This window comes from Oryzias melastigma, linkage group LG6, assembly GCF_002922805.2.
Source record: "Oryzias melastigma strain HK-1 linkage group LG6, ASM292280v2, whole genome shotgun sequence".
NCBI lineage: Eukaryota > Metazoa > Chordata > Actinopteri > Beloniformes > Adrianichthyidae > Oryzias > Oryzias melastigma.
This window is the reverse complement of record NC_050517.1, coordinates 4152064-4172433: the sequence shown is the minus strand read 5'-3', so window position 1 is coordinate 4172433 and position 20370 is coordinate 4152064. Positions and strand designations below refer to the sequence as shown.

General features: G+C 37.8%; 2 protein-coding genes across 3 annotated transcripts in view; both read right to left on the bottom strand.

Annotated features, from left to right (window-relative positions):
- Positions 1-2905: 2905 nt before the first annotated feature.
- Positions 2906-12209, bottom strand: api5 (apoptosis inhibitor 5). Its single transcript, XM_024281111.2, has 15 exons — positions 12070-12209; positions 11814-11956; positions 9325-9486; positions 9123-9216; positions 8980-9045; positions 8713-8864; positions 7656-7862; positions 6470-6574; positions 5425-5514; positions 5141-5322; positions 4920-5013; positions 4761-4817; positions 4125-4204; positions 3895-4037; positions 2906-3768 (listed from the first exon to the last, which is right to left on the bottom strand). The coding sequence occupies exons 2-15, from the start codon at positions 11883-11885 to the stop codon at positions 3689-3691; spliced, it is 1584 nt and encodes a 527-aa protein (XP_024136879.1). The 5' UTR covers positions 11886-11956; positions 12070-12209; the 3' UTR covers positions 2906-3688.
- A 1862-nt stretch (positions 12210-14071) lies between these two features.
- samm50 (SAMM50 sorting and assembly machinery component) overlaps positions 14072-20370 on the bottom strand; it is a 15238-nt gene continuing 8939 nt past the window's right edge. Inside the window, exons 11-15 of one of the 2 annotated variants that reach the window (XM_024281113.2) lie at positions 20061-20131; positions 17288-17355; positions 17060-17206; positions 15667-15808; positions 14072-14214 (exon numbers count right to left, since the gene is read on the bottom strand). In XM_024281113.2, the coding sequence (XP_024136881.1) occupies positions 14169-14214; positions 15667-15808; positions 17060-17206; positions 17288-17355; positions 20061-20131 (474 nt within the window). In that variant the 3' untranslated portion in view covers positions 14072-14168. Of the gene's footprint in view, positions 14215-15666; positions 15834-17059; positions 17207-17287; positions 17356-20060; positions 20132-20370 lie in introns of those variants that run through there. The other variant, XM_024281114.2, reaches the window with a different exon arrangement.

Below are 20370 nucleotides of genomic sequence, written 5' to 3'. Positions count from 1 at the left end.
TAGAATCTCATTTAAACAGAACTTGTAAACATTACAACTTATATGAACTGCATCAATTGTAGCAGTTCTCTTAAGTTTTAACAGCTGGGTTTCATACACAATCTAAACTGAACTAATTTAAAACATTTAGAACCGACTTACTCGTCCAAATAAACAACAGCAACACAGGGCAGTGCAGGTTCCCTTAGCTGTCAGTCATATATTCATGTACCTTTAGATATTTTGCCTAAAGAAAAGCTTGTCTGCTGTTTTTAGCATTTATCTAAATCTTTGATTTTCCTGCAGGATAGGTAGGGTAGTTTCTGGCAGGGAGGGGGAGACCAGCAGACGGAGACATGAATACGCAGACACGCTTAAGACACCTGGCAGTGGTACTGAATGAATAAACTGTCGTATTGAACCGTTTGGTTTATATTGAATATTGTTGCATCCATAGTGAGGAGGGTAAAGGATCTACCAACAACCACCAAATAGAAACATGGAACACAGCTGTCAGTGTCCACAGTCACAGTGTTTTGCATAACCATGGACTGACATGATGCAGAACAAGAAGGAACCTGTGGCTCCAAAAGTAGCACCTCAAGACTCGATGATCTCATGAACATAGAAAGCTCTGTGGTCAGACAAAACCAAAATGGAGCGCTTTGGTCAAACATGTTTGGAGGAGAAAAGGTGAGGCCTTTAACCCCAAGAGCATGCCTTCTGTCAAGCATGGTGATTCATTCATTCATTTATTCATTCATTCATTCATTCATTTATTCATTCATTCATTTATAAAGCACCTTCCACTGCCAGTCAAGGAGACCCAAAGTGCTGTACACAAGAAAGACAGAGCAGAATAATAAAAGGCATAAAAAGCATAAAAGATGTGAAAACATAAAAGATATAAAAACAAATTAAAAACAAATATTACAATCAATAAAACAGAATTAAAAGGCAGCTAGGCAGATACTTCAGCGCTATAGTGGAGGAACAGTTTGGCTTTAAAAGACTCCAAAGTTGTAACTTCTCTAATAGCTGGTGGTAATTAATTCCAGAGTTTGGGAGCCAGCACAGCAAACGCACAGCCACCCCGGAACTTACATCTGGTTCTCGGAACCAGTAACCTGCACTGGTCCGCAGACCGCAAGGACTGAAGAAGGGAATATTTGAACAGCAGAGTAGCGATGTAAGAAGGAGCAGAACCTGTCAATGACTTAAAACAAAAGTATTTTCATATAGATCAAGTACTGCACAGGCAGCCAGTTCATTGAAACCAGGATCGGGGTTATAGCTCAAACTTCTTTGCACCACAAATAAATCTGGCTGCTGCATTTTGCCCAGCTGTAGCCTGACTATTGCAACTTAGGGCAAACTAGCGTATAAGGAGCTGCAATAATAAGTGGTGGTAGTATCATGGTGTGGGCTTTTTTTTTTTTTACTGCCAATAGAACTAGAGGATTCTTTAAGACAATCTAAAATCATCAGCTAATAGGTCGGGTCTTGATGCAGTCGGGTGTTCCAGCAGGACAATGACCACAAACACACTCAATGATGGTAATGAAGTCAGCCTAGAATGAAGGTTGAAGAATGGCCTTACCAAAGTCCTGACTTGAATCCCATTGATAACTTGTGGAAAATACTGAGGAAATAAGTCCATGTCAGAAAACGGATTCATTAAACTGATCTACACCAGTTCTGTCAGGAGTAGTCTCACATTCACCCAGAAGCTTGTGGACGGATGCCAAGAGTACCTACTAGAAGTGAAAATAGCTAAGGCTCAAGTAACCAAATGCTAGCATTGCAGTGTTTTTGTTTTTGACTCATCAGATTTTCAGTCGACCCATAAATAAAGTCATAAAAGAAACAAACTTCTTGACGGTTTTTGGGACATAAAAGTATCTGTTCCATTCTTTCTGTCAGAGAAAAGAGTTGTAGAGATAACTGGACGCTGTAAACTTTTGACCACAACTGTATAAAGAAAATTCAGCTTCAAACTGGATTTCTTTATTCAAAGTGTTGTGAATCAGGAGCAGAGGAAATAATGCCGTCAGAAAAACATTTGTGGCGTAGAAAATACAGTGTGTGGGTCACCGTCTCTATTCTGATACATCCACTTGTAGACAAATAGATCCATGAACGTCTTTGTTTTCCTCGTCTGAGCTGGAATCTAGATAAAAACTGTACAGATGGATAGATCAGCATTTTTGTAGCACCGGTAATGTTAGGTTGGAGGTGTGAGGGGCTGTAAGCTTGAGGGAGAGTATAAACAAAGTTCTAAACACAACTCTGAGATGAATTTCTAATGAATTCCTGCCACTCTGCAGAAACTATGTTTTAGAGAACGACACAGGATTCTGATTCTGTCTAAAAACAGCGTCATCATTATCAAAAATCACTCAGAACACTTTTACATTGGAGCAGGAGTGTCAAACGCAATCGCAGAGGGAGCCAAAATCCAAAACACACCTTAGATCGTGGGCTGAACTGGATAAACATTTATCGAACACTCTAAAACTACATTTTTAAAACTTGATAACTGTAACTTTTTAACATGATTATGAATGATAAAAAGGCAGGAATATTATTCCAGAATAAATCAACTTAAACATTAAATAAAAATATATTTAGTCTAAATTATACGAGTGAGCGGAGGATGACATCGGACCATTAATAACGATACAATAAAATGATCCGGAGGGCCGGATCCGGCCCTCAACTTTGACACGTACTGTAGACATTGGGGGTCAGATTTTTAATAAAGACCTTTAAAATGCCCCAAAACTGATATTGTGAAAACATTGAAGTTTGGAAGCATCACTCTTTTGGCTTACTAAATTTTGCTGATAAAAGGACTTTTATCACATATTTTTTCCCCAACAAGTTACAAAAATCAAAGATTTCATGAGAGCAGGAAGGGTTTAAATACTTTGACGATTCTTCCATTAAAAATGAAAAAAAAACTCTTTAGATGAAAAACATGAACACATTTTACACTCTGATGGTGCACAATTAAGTCATTTTATATAGAAATGTAAAAAATAAAATGAACAAACTGCTTTAGGAAATGGAAACGATAAGATTTTGTCTATTTGTTGCCAGTTTTTATGTTGACATTAACAGAAAAAACAGGAAATAATCTGCATCTCTAATGAAAGCTGCAAGTTCATTAAGGAGAATTTAACAAGTGAGACACAAAAGACCTTTTCTTCCGCAGAAGTTTATGATAAAAATCCAATGAAACAGCATTAATTCATACAAAGTAGTACAGTCAGCCAATTCCAATGAAGCTCTGATAAAAACACGATTAAATAAAACGGTAAAAACGGGTGCATTTATGAACAAGATGCAAAACAAAAGGATCTTCATGTTCCTACAACTATTTGACAAAACATTTCAGCCACAACACGTCTTCTATTAAACCAAAATACACCGATTCTTTTTTCAAATCTGTGGAAGAAGAAAATTACACTCATTTCGATAGACTTGGCTAAAGGAAACACTAGGTGGAAATAATGACACGGTATCTAGAAAAGTTACTCCTGAAGACAAAAAACAAAACCTTGAAAACACCAACTAAAATCATTGTGTTGGAACTGAAACATTTATTGGAAAAAAAAAAGTAAGAAAACTCTTGAGACATAGTCCGTCCCGGGAAGCAAAGATCCTGATGTGATGCAGTTCAATCAGCAATATGTACACGCCTGTCTCAGTAGATCCGGCCTCGGCTCCGGTTACCTCGGGTTCCGAAGCCTCGTCCTCTGCCCCCCCGGAATCCGCCGCGCTGCTCTGGAGCCAAAGCACCAAAAGTCAGTGTCAACATGCTGGGACCACACTGGCAACATACAGGACATGGCAACACGGCCGATGTGACGGTTCATGGTTTCTGGAGACGCGCCGGTTGGTGTTTCTCACCGTAGTTAAAGTTGCCGATGGAGGAGCTGTATTTGCCGCTGGGGGGGTTGTAGATCTGCCGCGCGTCCCTCCGAGGAAGAGGAGTGATCTGTTTTTTTGTGCTCCCACCAGAACCCATCTCCTCACTTGACAAACGTTTGGCTCTACAACAAAAAACAAAAGAGCCGCTTAATTCCATTGTGTTTTATGGTTAAAACAAAAACATGAGGAGAGATAGATGAGAGACTTACGCTACTGCCTCTGCCTTCTGGACAGGTTTCCAGGACAGGGTCACTGTGCTCTTGAAAGATGGAGGGTTGTGAAACAGATCCTAAAATAAAAAACATTTTCACACCAGTTAGATTTAAAAAAGAAGAGTAGCTAAAGCTCCGTCTTAAAGGGTTAAGGCCACTTCTGACTTCATCACACGCCGTGTTTCCATTAACTCTGAAATTTCACAAACAAAAACAATAGTGCAAAAAGCTAGCAGAAGGCCATTATAAGGTTATAACATTATGACTTATTTTTACCAAGAAGTGCACACAGCGAGTGCAACACTGCTGCGATGTCACCCAAGTGCTCCCTTTTAGTGAATCAAATAAAACAAAACCTGTGCTCGCCCATTGCAGCGTTTTTAATGACTTATCGCGAGAGTTGGTTTGTGTTTATTCGCATAATTAAGATTTAATGGGAACAGCGTCATTGCAAAAATGTGTTTTTTTTTTTAATTTCAAAAATTTCAATAAAATTTTGGAAATGCAGCTACTGACACAAAGTGTAGCTAATAAACAACCATCTCACTGGTGTCAATGAAGTGGAACATAATCAGCAGAGTAAGTAAACCAGACACTCCACATGTCTATCGTGTCCATTCTGTCACACTTTACCTTGATGAGGATGTTGATGTTGTTTGTGATCTTGAGCGCAACCACTTTGATCTTGTTCTGAAAACACAATTTTAAACAAAATGTCCAGATTTTGTATTTTTTCTAGACGTTTTCTGTTTGAACTTAGAACACCTAAAAAACCCTGCAGTCAATCTTTACCTCTTCTGTCTTCAGAGCATCTCCCGTCTTTCCCTGCAGAGCTACTCGCAGTTGCCTGATGTAAACCTGTAACCCCCTGGCAAAATACTGCAACCTGTTTAAAAATAAAGAACATTTAGGTTCACGTGAAATGGGCACTGTCAAGTAAAACATGGAATAAAAACCACAAATCCAAAAGATCAAAGACTCGTCGGGCCGAATCAGAGCCGTCGCTCCCTCACCTGATCTTGAAGTCTTTGAGCCGCTCGCCGTCCACTTTGTCCAGAAGGAAGTCTGGCAGCTTTTTGCCCAGCTGGTGAAAGCTGAAGAGCAGGCACTCCACATAGCTGAACTGCAGTTTGGGCTCCTCGCTTGCAGAGTTCTCTCCATTTTCCACCTCTTCTGGTGGGAGGGGCATGTATTCCTGGAAGAACACCGAAGACCTTTAATAGTTTGATGAAACTAAAACCTAAACAGCATTCAGCTGTGTGTGCGTTCACATCCCAGTGGGTCACTTTGGTCTTACCAGCAACTTGGTAAACAACATGGTGAGGTTGGCCTCCAGCTTCTCCATGTCTCCACAGTATGGACTCATCTCAGCCAGCAGTTTCAGCACCTACAAGCACACACATCTTACAACATCTCTGCGCACTACTGTACAGAACCAATGAGAAACAGTACTGCTAATGACCCGTTCAGAACCAATGAGAAACAGTACTGCTAATGACCCGTTCAGAACATGTTGGCTGCACCACTCACTTTATTTACCACCACAACTGCCATCGCCTCACTCTAGAGGACATGTTTACTAAAGACGGGAAGCAAACCAGCTAAATAATAAAAAAAATCCAAACCCCAAACTATTTGAGAATTCAAAATTTAAGATTTGACAACAGATAGGCTTATATCTACACTGAACTAAATAAATAGAAACTATAAAATGATTTAAATCAGGAGTGTCAAACTCAATCACACGAGGGACCAAAATCCAAAACCCACTTTAGGCCAAACAGGATAAACATTTATTGAACACTCTAAAACTACATTTTTAAAACTTTAGAGCTGTAACTTTTAAACATAATTATGAACTAGATATACAGCATTACCCTCAATAATGCTAGTGTGAATGCTGTAAGCTGAATTTGGCCGCTGAAGATGCTGAAGCTGATATTTGAAAACGCTGAATCTAATAGCTGAAGTCGCTGAAACTAATGGCTAAAAACCCTGGAGCTAAAAGCTGAAAACGCTGAAGCTGATACTTCTGCTAAAACTCCAGGGGTGGGGTTTGGGGGGCAGGACTGTTATATTACTGGAGCAGCAGATCATCACCAGGGACTAAAATGGTTTGACCAATCACAACATTCAAATGTAATACCTCGATTCAACCTGTAGGGGCACCACACAGACAGTTTTTGACTATTTTTTCAAGAATTAAACAAGTTTATTTTAATTTGTCAAAAATGTGTCACTTTTAAAGCCCCGTTCATAGAGGTCAACAGATAAAAAAAGTTGATTTAGGGTTTGGTTAGCCTTTAAATAGAAGGAACTACAAAGAGTTTGGATGCTCTCACCTCCAGCTGGATGTCCAGCTCAGCCACCGGGCTCGTGAGGGTGCTGAGGTTGGGCAGGACGTTTTCACAGAAGTAGGTGACGAAACGGGTGGAATGAACGTTTTTCTACAAAACAAAAAACATCCAAATTAAAAGAAAGCAGCACATTGTGTCTATAGTGTGTTTAAAGACACACTCCGATGAAAATCCTGTTTTTGGCATTTTTCTGAGTATTCAAATCGATGTGATCGATGTCTTTATCAGCTCAAGTTTCTGTCACGGCACTCGCTGATTGCCCTTCAGTCAAAGGAGACTTCTGCGTCTTTTTAAGGCTGCAAGCTGCAAAAGCATAATTGTGAGTTAGCTAGCAATGTGCTAGTTTTTTGGGGCTAATTTGGGCTATTCTTAAGTTTAGCTAATATTTTTTCACAATGCTAATTTGGCTAAATTGGCATCTAATGAGGTTTTTGGGGATATTCTTAAGTTTAGCTGATATTTTAGCATCATGCTAATGTTTTTGGATAATTTAGCACCTAATTAATTTTTTCGGAGCTATTCTTGAATTTAGCTAATATTTTAGGGTGATGCTAACATTTTTGGCTAATCTGGCATCTAATTAAGTTTCTTTTAGCCTCATTCTGAGTTAAGCTAGTATTTTATTAGCGTTATTATAGCGTTAACTGTTGAAAGGTTACAGTATGTTAAAGATTATGTTTAAGCGTCGCTGGCAACGCCTAAATCAAATTAATTAGGAGCGAATAAAAAAAAAGCAGTTTGAAAAAGTACCTCTTTGTGGCGTAGCTATCTGTTGCTATCAGTAACAGGAAGGAGAAGGAAGTTGCTCTGCGTCAACAGTCCCGCCTATAACTCACTTTTAAGGAATTCTGCAGAAAATATGTTCTAGAAAAGGACATAAGCTTTTTGATTCTGGCTAAAAACTACTGAAACTTAATAAAAGCCAACTGGAGACGGCTAGAAAATAGATCTAAAGACGATCGGAGTGGTTCTTTAAGTACTGTGTATGATTTAACTACTGTCAGACCAACTCTATAACTACATAATGCAATGCAACAAAAAGTTCTTTTTGTGGTTTAACCGAATTTACTGAAAAAACAAACTCCAACTGATGTATTGTAACATCAGCACAGCAGTACTTATGGTATTACACCCTCAACCATCTGAAAGGTAAAGGCCTTCATCAACCTACAGAAAACAGCGGGAGGGCCTGGCGTGTACACTGCAGGAGTCGGTCCACAGCATCAGGGTCTGCAGGGTTAAGAGCCTGGTCCAGGTCCGCCTGCTCCACCACCAACTCCACAAGCTGCTGCCGGCCATTTACCGTCTGCAGGACTCGCAGGCCCGACACGACACGCATCAAGAGCACAAACTCCTCTCCTGTCACGTCCTCCAGCACCTGAAGGAAAGAAACAGTTTTGATCAGTAGGGGCGTGTATCCTCGTCAGCACTTCCTGACCGGATTTAACCAAAATAGAACCTTTTTTACAGATTGCAGGACTGGATAAACATTTGTCTCACAGGACTAGGATTGTGCAGCCAGCCTCCCGGACTTGACCGGAGCTCGACGCTTAATACGCCGGCAGACAGAGAGCCGCTGCAGGGAGCGCGTGCAGCCTGCTCGGGTCTCCTGAACTGTGATGATTTTCTTATTTTCATCCAGACAATAATAATAAAAAAAAAAGGTCCCATATTTTTCCCCCCTCTCATATTAATGCGGGACAGCTTTCAAACTCAGTCACAGAGACACAGAAACACAGTGGGAGCAGCTGTCATCCAGACACACCCCTGAGAGAGATCAAAGCCCCAGTAACCAGAAAATTTTTGAAGGAATTCTTTCTTTTTTTTGAAGATTTTTTTAGAACTCCACACAATAAATTAGCCTGATCTCTGTGTCTTCCATTCATTGGAAGTGTAACTTTCACAGACACCAAGATGAAGCCGTGGCATCAAGCTCAGGATCATTTAATGGGAGCAGCCAACACGTCAAAAACCAACGACAACCAAAACATCGATTTTTGACGTGGAGGTCAAAAGGACGACTTGAGAATGAAAACGTGAAGATGAGGGTGTAGGCATTATTTTTTTATCACTGAAGCACTGAAATTGGTACAAAATAGGAACTGAAACCAAAGAACCGCTTTGGTACCGGAACCAAATAAAACCCAATCGATGCTCAACCCTACCCAGGACACAGCCCTGGGCTGAGTTCAGTGAAACAAAAATTTAATTTCCAATTAATCTCAAACCTTTTTGGTCTCTGCAAAGACATAATCTTCCACCTCCTTTGTCATTATGTCTTCGGGTAGAGTTTTCAGTTTGGTGGAAAGAAACTTGATGGCCCTTTCTCGCACTATGTCCTCCCCCTGCAGGATCTGGGAGAAGAGTCCTCCAAGAGTTCCTGTTTGAGAAAAACACAGCAGAAAAACTTATTTTCTGGATGAAATCACACTTTATATCATAGAAAGCTTAAAATATTTTTTTTTAATGAAATGGTGGTGAAACTTCACACTTACCCTTAGCATCCATTTTAAAGATTGAAATTAGTGCTGCATTCACTTGGTTGAACTCTGCTGTATCGTCTGAAAGAACATAGAAAATTTAGCCCTTCTGCTCTATTATCCAATAAAAGATCTGAGCTATGTATGCAGATAAATACCTGTCTGGAGGAGCTGGGTTAGAATGTCGGCGACTCTGAAGATGTTTTCACCAGTTGCAAAACGTGGAAGCTCCTTAATAGCCTGCCGTCGAATCTGAACAAAGACGCAAAGATCACATTTATGATGTGAAAAAATGCCATTGATCCTGAAGCTGAAAATGACCCCATTGAAACATCCAAAGTGTCTTTGTTAGTGACTCACAGAAACATCTTCATCCTCACAAAGGTCCAGCTGGGCATTGATGGCAGCATCAGCCAGTTCTGGAAAGTTGTCAAAGAACTTGGGAATAAACTGAGCCGCCAGCCGCTTCTCCTTTGGACCGCCCTTCACTCCAGCCAGGATGACTTGGTAAGCATCTTTGTGCTGCAAAATAAGAAGAAAGACATTTAGTTACGTTATAAATCCCATGATGATTTATTATTTTGATAGAACATTGTAAGAAAAAGATAATCCCACAATAGAGTTTAAGTCTAAAACCTACAAACCTAAACGGTGTCATAGCTGCTCAGCCAAGAAGACCAAAAAGAAATACTATGTAGTCTGAAGTAATTCATCAATTATTTTTCTTGCATCCAAACTGAAACTAATGACATAAATGCCTTAGGTCTGGACAACATTAAGATTGTTTTTTACGTTTAAAATGAGTGTTTATAAGAAGAGCAGTCAGTCATCTACATTTTACTTTTGTTTAAAATATTTTTCCTACTTTTGTGTTGAAAATATGAGTGATAATTTATAGTCCCCCATGACAATTTTAAATTAAAAATAAAAACGTTCCCAGTAGTGTTTTAATTATGATTATGAAGTTTTTAACCAAAATCCTACAACCTAAATGTCTTAAAAAGACATTTTTCATGCTGATCTGAAACTTCTGTTTCCAAAATCTCCTCTGAGGGGGCGTGGCTAAACCCTCATCTAGCCGGAACAGATGAGGGTTTAGTGCATGTGCAGCAGAGCTGTTGATGAAAGAAGATCATTCATTCAAACAGAGTCTGTCCAAGACAGTTTGATTGATTTAAAAGGAGAAATACTCGGAAATACAAAAACAAAATGATTTCTGATTGCATGTTGAAAACAGGATTTTCATCTGAGGGTTAATTTAAACTACATCTGTGGAGTTTTGGCATGAGAATATACAATTAAAGTCTTACTCCAACTCTTTGATGCTTTGAATCAATCTGTTTCATCCTTTTTCACGGTCCCTACTGCAGTCAGTGTTGCTCATGTGTGATCACTGTTCTTTTTTTACTCTTCACATCAAAATTGTGCCCATTGCACAAAATAATAAGAAAAAAAGAAAACCTCGAAGCATTTGATTAATTCTCCTGGTGGTTTCTGAGTTCAACTTAAACTGAAGTAGAAATAAATCACATTTAAATGATTGTGATGCAGAAAATACAACCAAACTAAAAAAAGTAGATTTGAGTATCAAGACCTAACAGTACCACCATTCATACAACGAAGAGAAAGCATCAGCATCAGTTTATGCACTGCATCTCCCATAATGCATTGAGTTAAAGTGACAGCAAATAAATAAAACATTTTTTGTTAAAGTAACATTTTGTATTAAGACAAAATAAAAAAATAATAAAACTTCAAAAAATTTTACTTTTGTGTTGCTACAATTAACATAAGTATGTTTTTTGTGTATAAAAAAACAAGCATGTTGTGACCATATAATTGTTCAAAAATTACAGTTGCTCTGGCAAAAACATTTAAAGAAAAAAAATAAGTCACTCTTTGGAAAGAAAACCATATATTATTGTTTTTTTGTGAGTTCACATAGAATTGAATAATAATAAAGTCAGTAATAAATTAATAAGGGGGAAAAACAACCACTTGAGCAAATTTTCAACTAATTTAATTGAAAATTATTTTTGAAAAGAATCACAACTTTTTTACATTTAGGAAAAACAGACAGAACTTCCAGCTTTTCTGCCTGAATTATTACAAAAAATTGTCACGAGACTGTGGATGGACTGAACCTCAATACAGACTACAAAGTTTATTCTGTTTTACATATTTGGACACTGGTGTGCCGCATAATTTTTGTCAAGGAAAAAGTGTACCTTGGCTCAAATAAAGTTATAAAACACTGTTCTAATGAACCAATTAATCACATACAAAAATCAAAGAAAAGTCTTGCTTATTATTACAATCAAGTCCTTCTCTTTCCAGTGTAACCAGAAAACACAGCAGCTAATAAACCAGATTATTAGAACTATAATACAATTTAACAGAAAAGATAACAGTCGCATAGTTTTAAACTACTCGTGTTTTTCATTGGACAAGGCTGTGTATTAAAGTAAGAGTTTAGAAAGACAGATTTTTTTCAAATGAACCGCCATTAGACATCATTTCCAATGTGTCAGTGCCAAACATCCGTAAATAGATCGGCTGAATATCAATAGATCTTTCAAAGGCGCTTTGCGGGGCATGATTGGGGTTTTTTTTTTCAACATCAGATTAATCAATAGTTATTGCACCATTGTGTCCTTGATTAGTACAGCCCAGAATAACAGATATCAGGATCTCCCAAAGCAAAGCTACGACAACCACTAGCCTTCCCACTGCTAAAGCTAGCAGCAGCTAGCTTAGCACACAAAACAATACAGGAAACACACAGAGAAGTACAACACCGCGTTCAAATAAAACACACAAACGAAATTACACACGCTGCCTTACTATACCTGACTGAGGTTGTCCTTAGCATCAGCTAGAACCCCGTAGTTTCGATACAGATCCTCAATGGTGACCGCCATCAGCGTGTCCAAGTGGCTGCCGCTCTCAGGTAAGACCGCCGATAAGAGCTGTTCGGGCTGCTTTTAGCAAGCTAGCGACGACCAAAGAAGGAATATTTACTGTTCGAAATATCAGTTTCCAGTTATAAGGGGAATGGGGAAGGTGAAACAGCGAAAAGTCAGAGGAGGGAAAAAATAACACCACCTTCGATTCGTTTTCCCGCAATGTTCTCCTGTGTACGAGGCTAAGGAACAAAGCGTACGGAGCATGCGCGGGTGGAGCACGTGACATCCGAGTGCGCCATAATCATGCGCGTTGAAGTGTAAAAGGGGCCAGAGGAAGGAAGAGACTTTAGTGAGACAGATACCTGCGTTTGGCGTTTTTAAAATCCGTCTAAAGAACTTTTAAGATTGCGATTGAATATAAATTATAACATATACACATTATCTGAAAAGGAAATTGAAACCACGCAACAGTTATTTTAGTTTTGTCCCCAAATACAAATATTTTGGAAAGAGTAACAAAACTGGATGAGAAACATTTTCCACAACTGCCTACATTTTCTTCAAATGCCATCATATTTGGCATCATATTAGAAAATAAATCAGAATAAATCTGCTTGAATGTAATCCTTTGTCTTGCTAAATTTATTATACACAAATATAAATATATTAAAATCCCCCCCAAAATTTTGAAAATGTATAAACAAATTCAAGTGAATCTGAGGCTCCTTAAAAAACAAAAAATAATTAGTCTAAAAACTTCCCTTATGTATATGTAGTTATGTGATTCTTATTGTCTTGGGATATTGCTGGTGTGAATGCTGTAAGCTGAATTTGGCTGCTAAAGATGCTGAAACTGATAGCTGAAAACGATGAAGCTGACATAAGCTGATAGCCAGCTAAAATATTAGCTAAAATACCAAATTGCATTAAATTGCATTTAATTGCCAAATTGGCCTAAAAAAAACTAAAACAAAAAAACCTAGGTTAGCCAAAACAGCTAGCATGTAGCGGAAATATTAGTAAATACCAAAATAGTCTAAAAAGTTAGCAGAATGCCAATTTTTAAAACTGTAACATTTGAGCATAATTCTGAATAATAGGCAGGAATATTATTCCAGAATAAATCAACTTAAACCTTAAATAACTTTCAATATTTTACTCTCCATAAAAATATATTTTGTCAAAATTTTACAAGTATGAAATGAGCACAAGATAACATCGGGTCATTAATAACAATAAAATAAAAAGATCTGGATGGCCGATAGACTTACCCGGAGGGCCGGATCCGGCCCCTGGGCCTTGACTTTGACACATGTGGTGTAAGGTGATGCACACAAAGGTTAGAAATTAAGGCTACTTTGCCATCACGGTATGTCACATAGCCATTCAGAATGAAGATAAGTTTAATGGTGTAAGTACTGTGAGCAAACACTGGAGGTTCCCCCTTTATAGACGGACCCTAAAATAGTCAGTTCATCAAGGTCAGAGGAGGAGCAAGTCTGTGCAGCACAAACATGTCTGTACAGTCTGGCGGGAAAGTTCTGCGTTAAAGACCCACTCCATGAAAATGGTCATTTTCTTGTGGGATTTTGCTGAAGGCGGAAAGATAAAGACAGTTAAGCTTACAACTGTATTTCTGAGTTTTTCTTTATTCAAATTCATATGAATCGTGAACAGATGAAAATATGTTGTTTAAAGCTTGTAGCAGTGATGTAGGACCTACAACGACAAGCCACAAGCCTTTCTGGATAGTTCCAATATTGCTCGCCATATGTGTTGCACGGGCTGGGGTGTGAGGGGCTGTAAGCTAGTGGGAGTGAGCATAAACAAAGGGATTATGGGAAATGACATTTCTAATTTCCGCACAAACCATATTCTAGAAAACTACAAGTTTTATGATTTTTTCTATAAATGTCATAATTATAATTGAAAGATGAGTGGGAACACTTTGAAAATACATCAAAAGAGGATCAGAATGGGTCTTGAACAACATAAACTCTTTTGCTTAACATTTTCAGGCATTTTATCGGTCCAAATTGCTCTGTTGGAATTTACCAAAGCACATTTAAACTTGAATGTTTTAGAAAGCATCTCTGGTATCAAAACAGAATAAATATCTTAAACTAGAGCCTTTTCAAGCTGAACCAGAACCAATTTATTCTCCATTCCAAGAATCCTAAAAATATGAATGACATCCGACAGCCAGATAAAATAATTTTATTTAACTAATTTATTTCAATGGTAGTTCTGTACAAATGGGTTTCTCCTTCCAATGCATTGGGTAAGTAAAGAACAGTTTCATAAGAATCTGATTCCTGCACCAAACTGGACCCCATCACAAATCCTGCAAGAGACAAAAGTGAGAAATATCAAGTAAAGCCAATATCATCACTTATTCATGACACAGTCCTTCATGTGGTAAAGCTTTAGAACACACATTTTGAATAAGTACGTGTCTAAATATATGATGGATAGTTCGAGGTTGTATAAAATACTGCTGTCACCATAATACCAAAGTGTCAAGGTAAATGACACTGCAGTCAGAACGATTACACATACATGACCTTGTGTGCACAGTAAACTGAAATTTGAAAAAGCTCTTTACAGTCCATCTGAAAAATACTTTATGATTTGTGCCTTTATATTCTGATAAAAACATATAAGAGTCTATCTTATAATTAGGGCTATTAAATTCTTGTTTTAATCATGATTCATTAATTACTGACATTTCAGTGCATTATTTTTTTTTAATTAATCAAATTTTTGTTTTTGATGTTTACTTCCATGTTCTGCACACCTGAAGAGCATTTTATCCTGCTCATACCATGGTCATTTAAGAAAAATATGAATATAAAATACATTATTAGAACTTCCATCCTGTTGTATTTTGGAGTTTCATTTTCCTTCTTTTACAAAAGCGGTCTGTTTATTATGCAATGCATCACGTTGTCATGGTAACAGAGAACTGCGCTACTGTCTACTTCTTTTTGTAAACGATGATTATCAAGAGAAGTTAAAGAAAAGCATAATGTTAGAGAGAAACATCTCCTCTTAGTGCTTATTTTTGTCCAGATGATGAAGCAGAAGTTTATTTATTTTTTTAGATAACAAATTCTAAATAGTTTAATTCCTACGTGGTTTTTAATTTTTCCTTCTAAGATCCTCTTGTTTATTTCTTTCTGCTTTATCTCAGTCTTTAAATTGATCAAATTCACCCAAACAGGTTAAATTAAACTATCAAATCACTCAGGTCTTGCTGTTGTGGTAAACTCTGCAATAATATACATCTACATTTGAATTATGGTATTAATAAGAAGTCTGTGTTCAATATTTGTTAAATATCTCAGAAGTGTTCCTATTGTTTTATGATGCAGTAAATTAGAGACTCTGGACCAGATGTTTTATACATTTTTAAAATTGTGTTATTTGCTCAAATTGAAACTAAAATAACCCCCTTAGTGGTATCAAAGCAAAGGTTGGAAGTCTTTTATAATTTAAAAAAAACGTAATAAACCCACCTTTTTAGTTTTATTTTGATCTTTTACTGTGCCACAATTTCACAAGCTTAAATATAATACCTCAAAATTAGGCTTTTAACAGTTATTAGTGGGTTAAAAATCATTGCGATTAAAATCGATTAATCTGATTAATTAATTATAGGTCACAATTAATTAATCACACAAAAAATTAATCACATGATTAATCACAGCACTACTTATAATGATTTAATCACACAAGTTATTTGGTATTCTCCATTGTTTCTCTGTTCTTCCACGTTTCTCCTGACCGTCTGTACCTGTCTCCACTCTGGACTCCCATGGGAATGCAGTAATTCAGCTCCAGTCTGGCAATGTTTCCCAAACGCAGCACAATGCCCAGTCCATACGACCAGCGGAGGCATTCTGCAAGTTTCTTCAAATGTGCCTGAGGCCCCTCACCTACGTACAGTCATACATGTTACTTCTGTCAAATTAAAACAGGAAAACCCTCATAATAACTTTAGGTCAGCATTTTCCAAACTATGTTCACTTTACTACGATGGAGTATTGGGGCCACCAAAAAAATAAGTAATATTAATAGTTTTTTTATTGTAAAATTTCAACTTTAAATCTCATAAATTTACGACTTTTAATCTCGTGAATTTAAGAGTTTTTTTTTTCTTGTAAATTTACGAGAAAAAACAAAATTTTTTAGATTAAAGTCAAAGTGAGTCTACAGTCCAGCAAATGAACGACGTGGAAGCTGTAGCAGACCGACTGTGAAACGCGTCTTGGATCAACAGGTAAACTGAATGTTTAAAACGTTACAGATGTTTGCAAGTTTCTTTGTTTGAATTACAGTTTATTAATGTTTTATTCATTGATGGATCTCTGCAGACCCCGTTGATGAAGCCGTCAATATCCTCGCAGCTGTCCACTTCCAGTCATTTCTTCCACCGCGTTCAGAATTTTCAATGTTCTTGTCCTAACATAACAGACTATTGTCATTCCTCGTATTCGTTCTGTGTTGGAACGGGACGTTTCATTTGGAGAAGTTAGCGTACGGAACAATGTTTACATTCTCCTCTAGTTTCTGCGAATGTCTGGGTACGTGAACTGAAAGGGCAAAATAAAGTGGCGGTCCTGCAAACGTTCGTCTCTGATCTCTTTATTTTACATATGAAACTCAGAATTACTGACACCGAACCCAGAAAGTCAGCTTCACTGATAATTTGATTTTGTGTTCAGAATTTCTTTGTTTTTACCACCGATCTGGAAATAAATCTTCACAAGATGCTCCATGTCTTTCATCTTCGAGCACAGCTCTGATAAACAGAAAACTTTGGTTCTTTTCTCATTCATGTATGACTTTTAATCTCGTAAATTTATTAGAATAAAAGTCGTAAATGAAAGAGGAAAAAAGTAATATCTAGCATATGACTTTTAAAGTCATAAATATTCTACTTTATTCTCTTAATTTAGAAGTTAGGACTTTTTTCTTGTAAATTTACAAGATTTAAAGTCGTAATTAATAAAAAAAAAAGTGGCTCAAATACTCTGTCGTATTTTAAAAAAACTAAAGCCTACTAAATTGATACAAAATATACATCCAAACAAAAGGGTGAACATCTAATTCATCTAAAGGACTGCATTGAATTAAAGTACTAAATGTAATGGTTTAGGTTTCCTATCCTTTCAGTCGATTCTCACCATAGTTGAGGTTACAAAGGTTTCCAGCGTTCAGGAAGAAGTGGGTTCTAAACAGATCACCGAAGCCGCCTCTGCCAGGTCTGAAGGGCAGAGGTGTGTAGAGGTGGAGGCCTCCAGCCCAGTAGGCCTCTCCTCCCAGATAATCACCTTACAAATGACACACGTCACAATCACAGTCATACAAAAATCTCATATTGAAGGAAATGCAAGTTAAAGTTGTCATCTCACCATCACTTTGTGGACCCATGCTGTACATACTGAACCCCCTGATGCTGGTGGGACCGCCCAGATAAAACCTACAGGGTCAAAGACATAAAATCAACCAACAATGTGTGCTTTAGATCAATACAACCGCCTAACTGTTAAACAGTTAGCTGAGAAAACATTTAAAATGTAACTAGAAAAAATGTAAATAAGAGCATCAAATGAATGAGCATTTATGCTATATTTTTAATAATAATAATAATAATACATTTTATTTGTTGCGCGCCTTTCAAGGGACCCAAGGTCGCCTTACAGTCAAAAATATACAAACACAATAAAAGAACGGTTAAAAAAGCAACAAAGCAGATAAATACAGCATAAAAAATAATGGATTGCAAATCAGGATGGATAAGATTGTTGGAATAAATGAGTTTTAAGATTAGAAATAAAATCAGGAAGTGAGTCCATGTTACGTAAGTTAGAAGGGAGAGAGTTCCAGAGCTGGGGACAGAACGGCTAAAAGCCCTGGTACCCATGGTGACAAGGCGGGCACGGGGCACGACCAGGTGGAGGGACGAGGAAGATCTAAGAGAACGGGCAGGGGTGGCTACTTGAAGGAGGTCTAAAAGGTAAGGTGGGGCAAGGCTGTGAAGAGCTTTGAAGGTCAGGAGGAGGATTTTGTAGATGATCCGGTGTGTCACCGGCAGCCAGTGGAGCTGCTGAAGAACCGGTGAGATATGATGGGAGGAGGGAGTCTGGGAAATGAGGCGAGCTGCAGAGTTTTGGACCAGTTGTAGTTCATGGAGTGTTTTTTGAGGTAAACCAAAAAGAAGAGAATTACAATAATCTAAACGGGAGGTGACGAGGCTGTGGACAAGGACTGCTGTAGAGTGAGGACTGAGGGATGGACGGAGACGACGGATGTTTCGTAGATGAAAATAAGCAGAGCTGGTGATGTTATTAACATGGGAGGTGAAAGAAAGGGAGCTGTCGAGGATGACACCCAGACTCTTAACTTGGGGGGAGGGGGAAATTGAGGTATTGTCGAATGGAATGGAAAAGTTACGGATTTTACTTAAATTGGATTTTGTGTCTATTAAAAGAAGCTCAGTTTTATTGCTGTTAAGCTTAAGAACATTTGAAGTGAACCAAGATTTAACCTCAAGTAGACAGTTGGTGAGGGCGGAAAGTGGAAGCGTAGAGTTAGGTTTGGAAGAGATGTAGAGCTGGGTGTCATTCGCGTAACAGTGAAAGTGGATTTTATGTTTGCGAAAAATAAAACCAAGGGGAAGAAGATAAATAATAAACAAAAGTGGTCCCAGGACAGAGCCCTGGGGCACACCTGTTGAAACAGGAAAGGTGGAGGAGGAAGAGGATTTCAATTGAATGAACTGAGCACGATCAGAAAGGTATGAACTGAACCAGTTATGGGGTGTATTGACAAGGCCAATGGCAGCGAGTCGATCCAGGAGAATGGGGTGCGAAATGGTATCGAAGGCAGAACTGAGATCAAGCAGAAGAAGAATAGATAATAGACCAGCATCAGCAGCAACGAGGAGATCATTTGTGATTTTTAAAAGGGCTGTTTCAGTACTGTGAAGGGGGCGAAAACCAGACTGAAATTGTTCATATAAGTTATTGGAGGAAAGGTGAGAATGGAGTTGAGCAGCCACAGTTTTTTCGGGGATTTTGGAAATGAATGGGAGATTTGATATGGGACGAAAATTATTTAAGTCAGTTGGATCTAAGCCAGGTTTTTTTAGAATTAGAGTTTTTCTATTTAACTCACCCTTTAAAACATTAAAACAGGAGACAAAGTCTTAATTTTCTCATGAACTGTCAGTCATTCTAAATGACTTAAAAATTGTCTGGAATAACTAAATATACAAAAAGGGAGACATCAAAAAGTGATCCTGATTTTCTCTAGTGATTATATAAACATGCACTCATTCTGTAATCATATAAAGGACATACAGTGGAAAACCACACTGTGATGCAACATCTTGTGTGTTTGGTTTAAACATGATACTGAATTCTATTCCCCAAATGTGTAGTAAAACAAACCAGGAAATGTGAGCGTTTTTACAGAGGAAACAACAATAAGGTCTGTTTAGATTGTGTTTTATTTGGGATATAAGCTTTTTTTATCACAAGATTATAATATACCGTATTTTCCGGACTATAAGTCGCGGTTTTTTTCATAGATTGAATGTCCCTGCGACTTATACTCCAGTGCGACTTATATACGAATTTTTAATGATGAGATATGGACCGTAAGTCTAGAGTGCCCTCTTATGGTGATCTTTGCAATTACTTTATTTACTTTAGTTATTCAGACGTGACACAGAGGACTAAGAATTTAACGGATTTAGTGATATGGAGTGAGATTGCGTGCAATTAATTACAGTAAAGATACAAAGTTGATGAGTTCTTGAGGCTATAGTTAAATAAAACTGTTATGTTATATAAATGCTACACCTTTTCGTTTTTTTCATGATGCTAATATGTGAATATGTGTTGACACATATTCAGCCTGTTTTCTATTCACTTATGAATGATATAACTTACCTTCCAGGATGATGTAATATCATTTTTTTCAACCAGTTTGTAAAATAAATTACTTGAAAAAAATGCGACTTATACTCCAGTGCGACTTATGTATGGTTTTTTCTTCTTCTTTATGCATTTTTTGGCCCCTGCGACTTATACTCCGGTGCGACTTATAGTCCGAAAAATACGGTAGTTGTGCACTTATCGCAAAGATCAGGAAATGGGCTGGTGTGTCGCTCCTTCATACCTGTCTGCTATGCTGGTCTTCTCATCACCAAGTGGTAGAAGCAGACCGCCCCACAATGAGGCCGAGAGAACCTGAACAAAAACAGAACAACTTTTATTAAAGCTGATCGGTGCAAAGAATTAAGAACAACTGAGCAAACAGAACATGTGTCATCTACGATTTCATTAAATAGCTATACTACGTTTTTCATTAAAATCCTGTGTTTTTAGTTTTGAACATGTCTGTGTGGCATTTTTCTTATGAAAGAGAACAAATATAATACGAAATTAGACACAGAGCTATCATAATCAGACGGGGGGGGGGGGGGGGG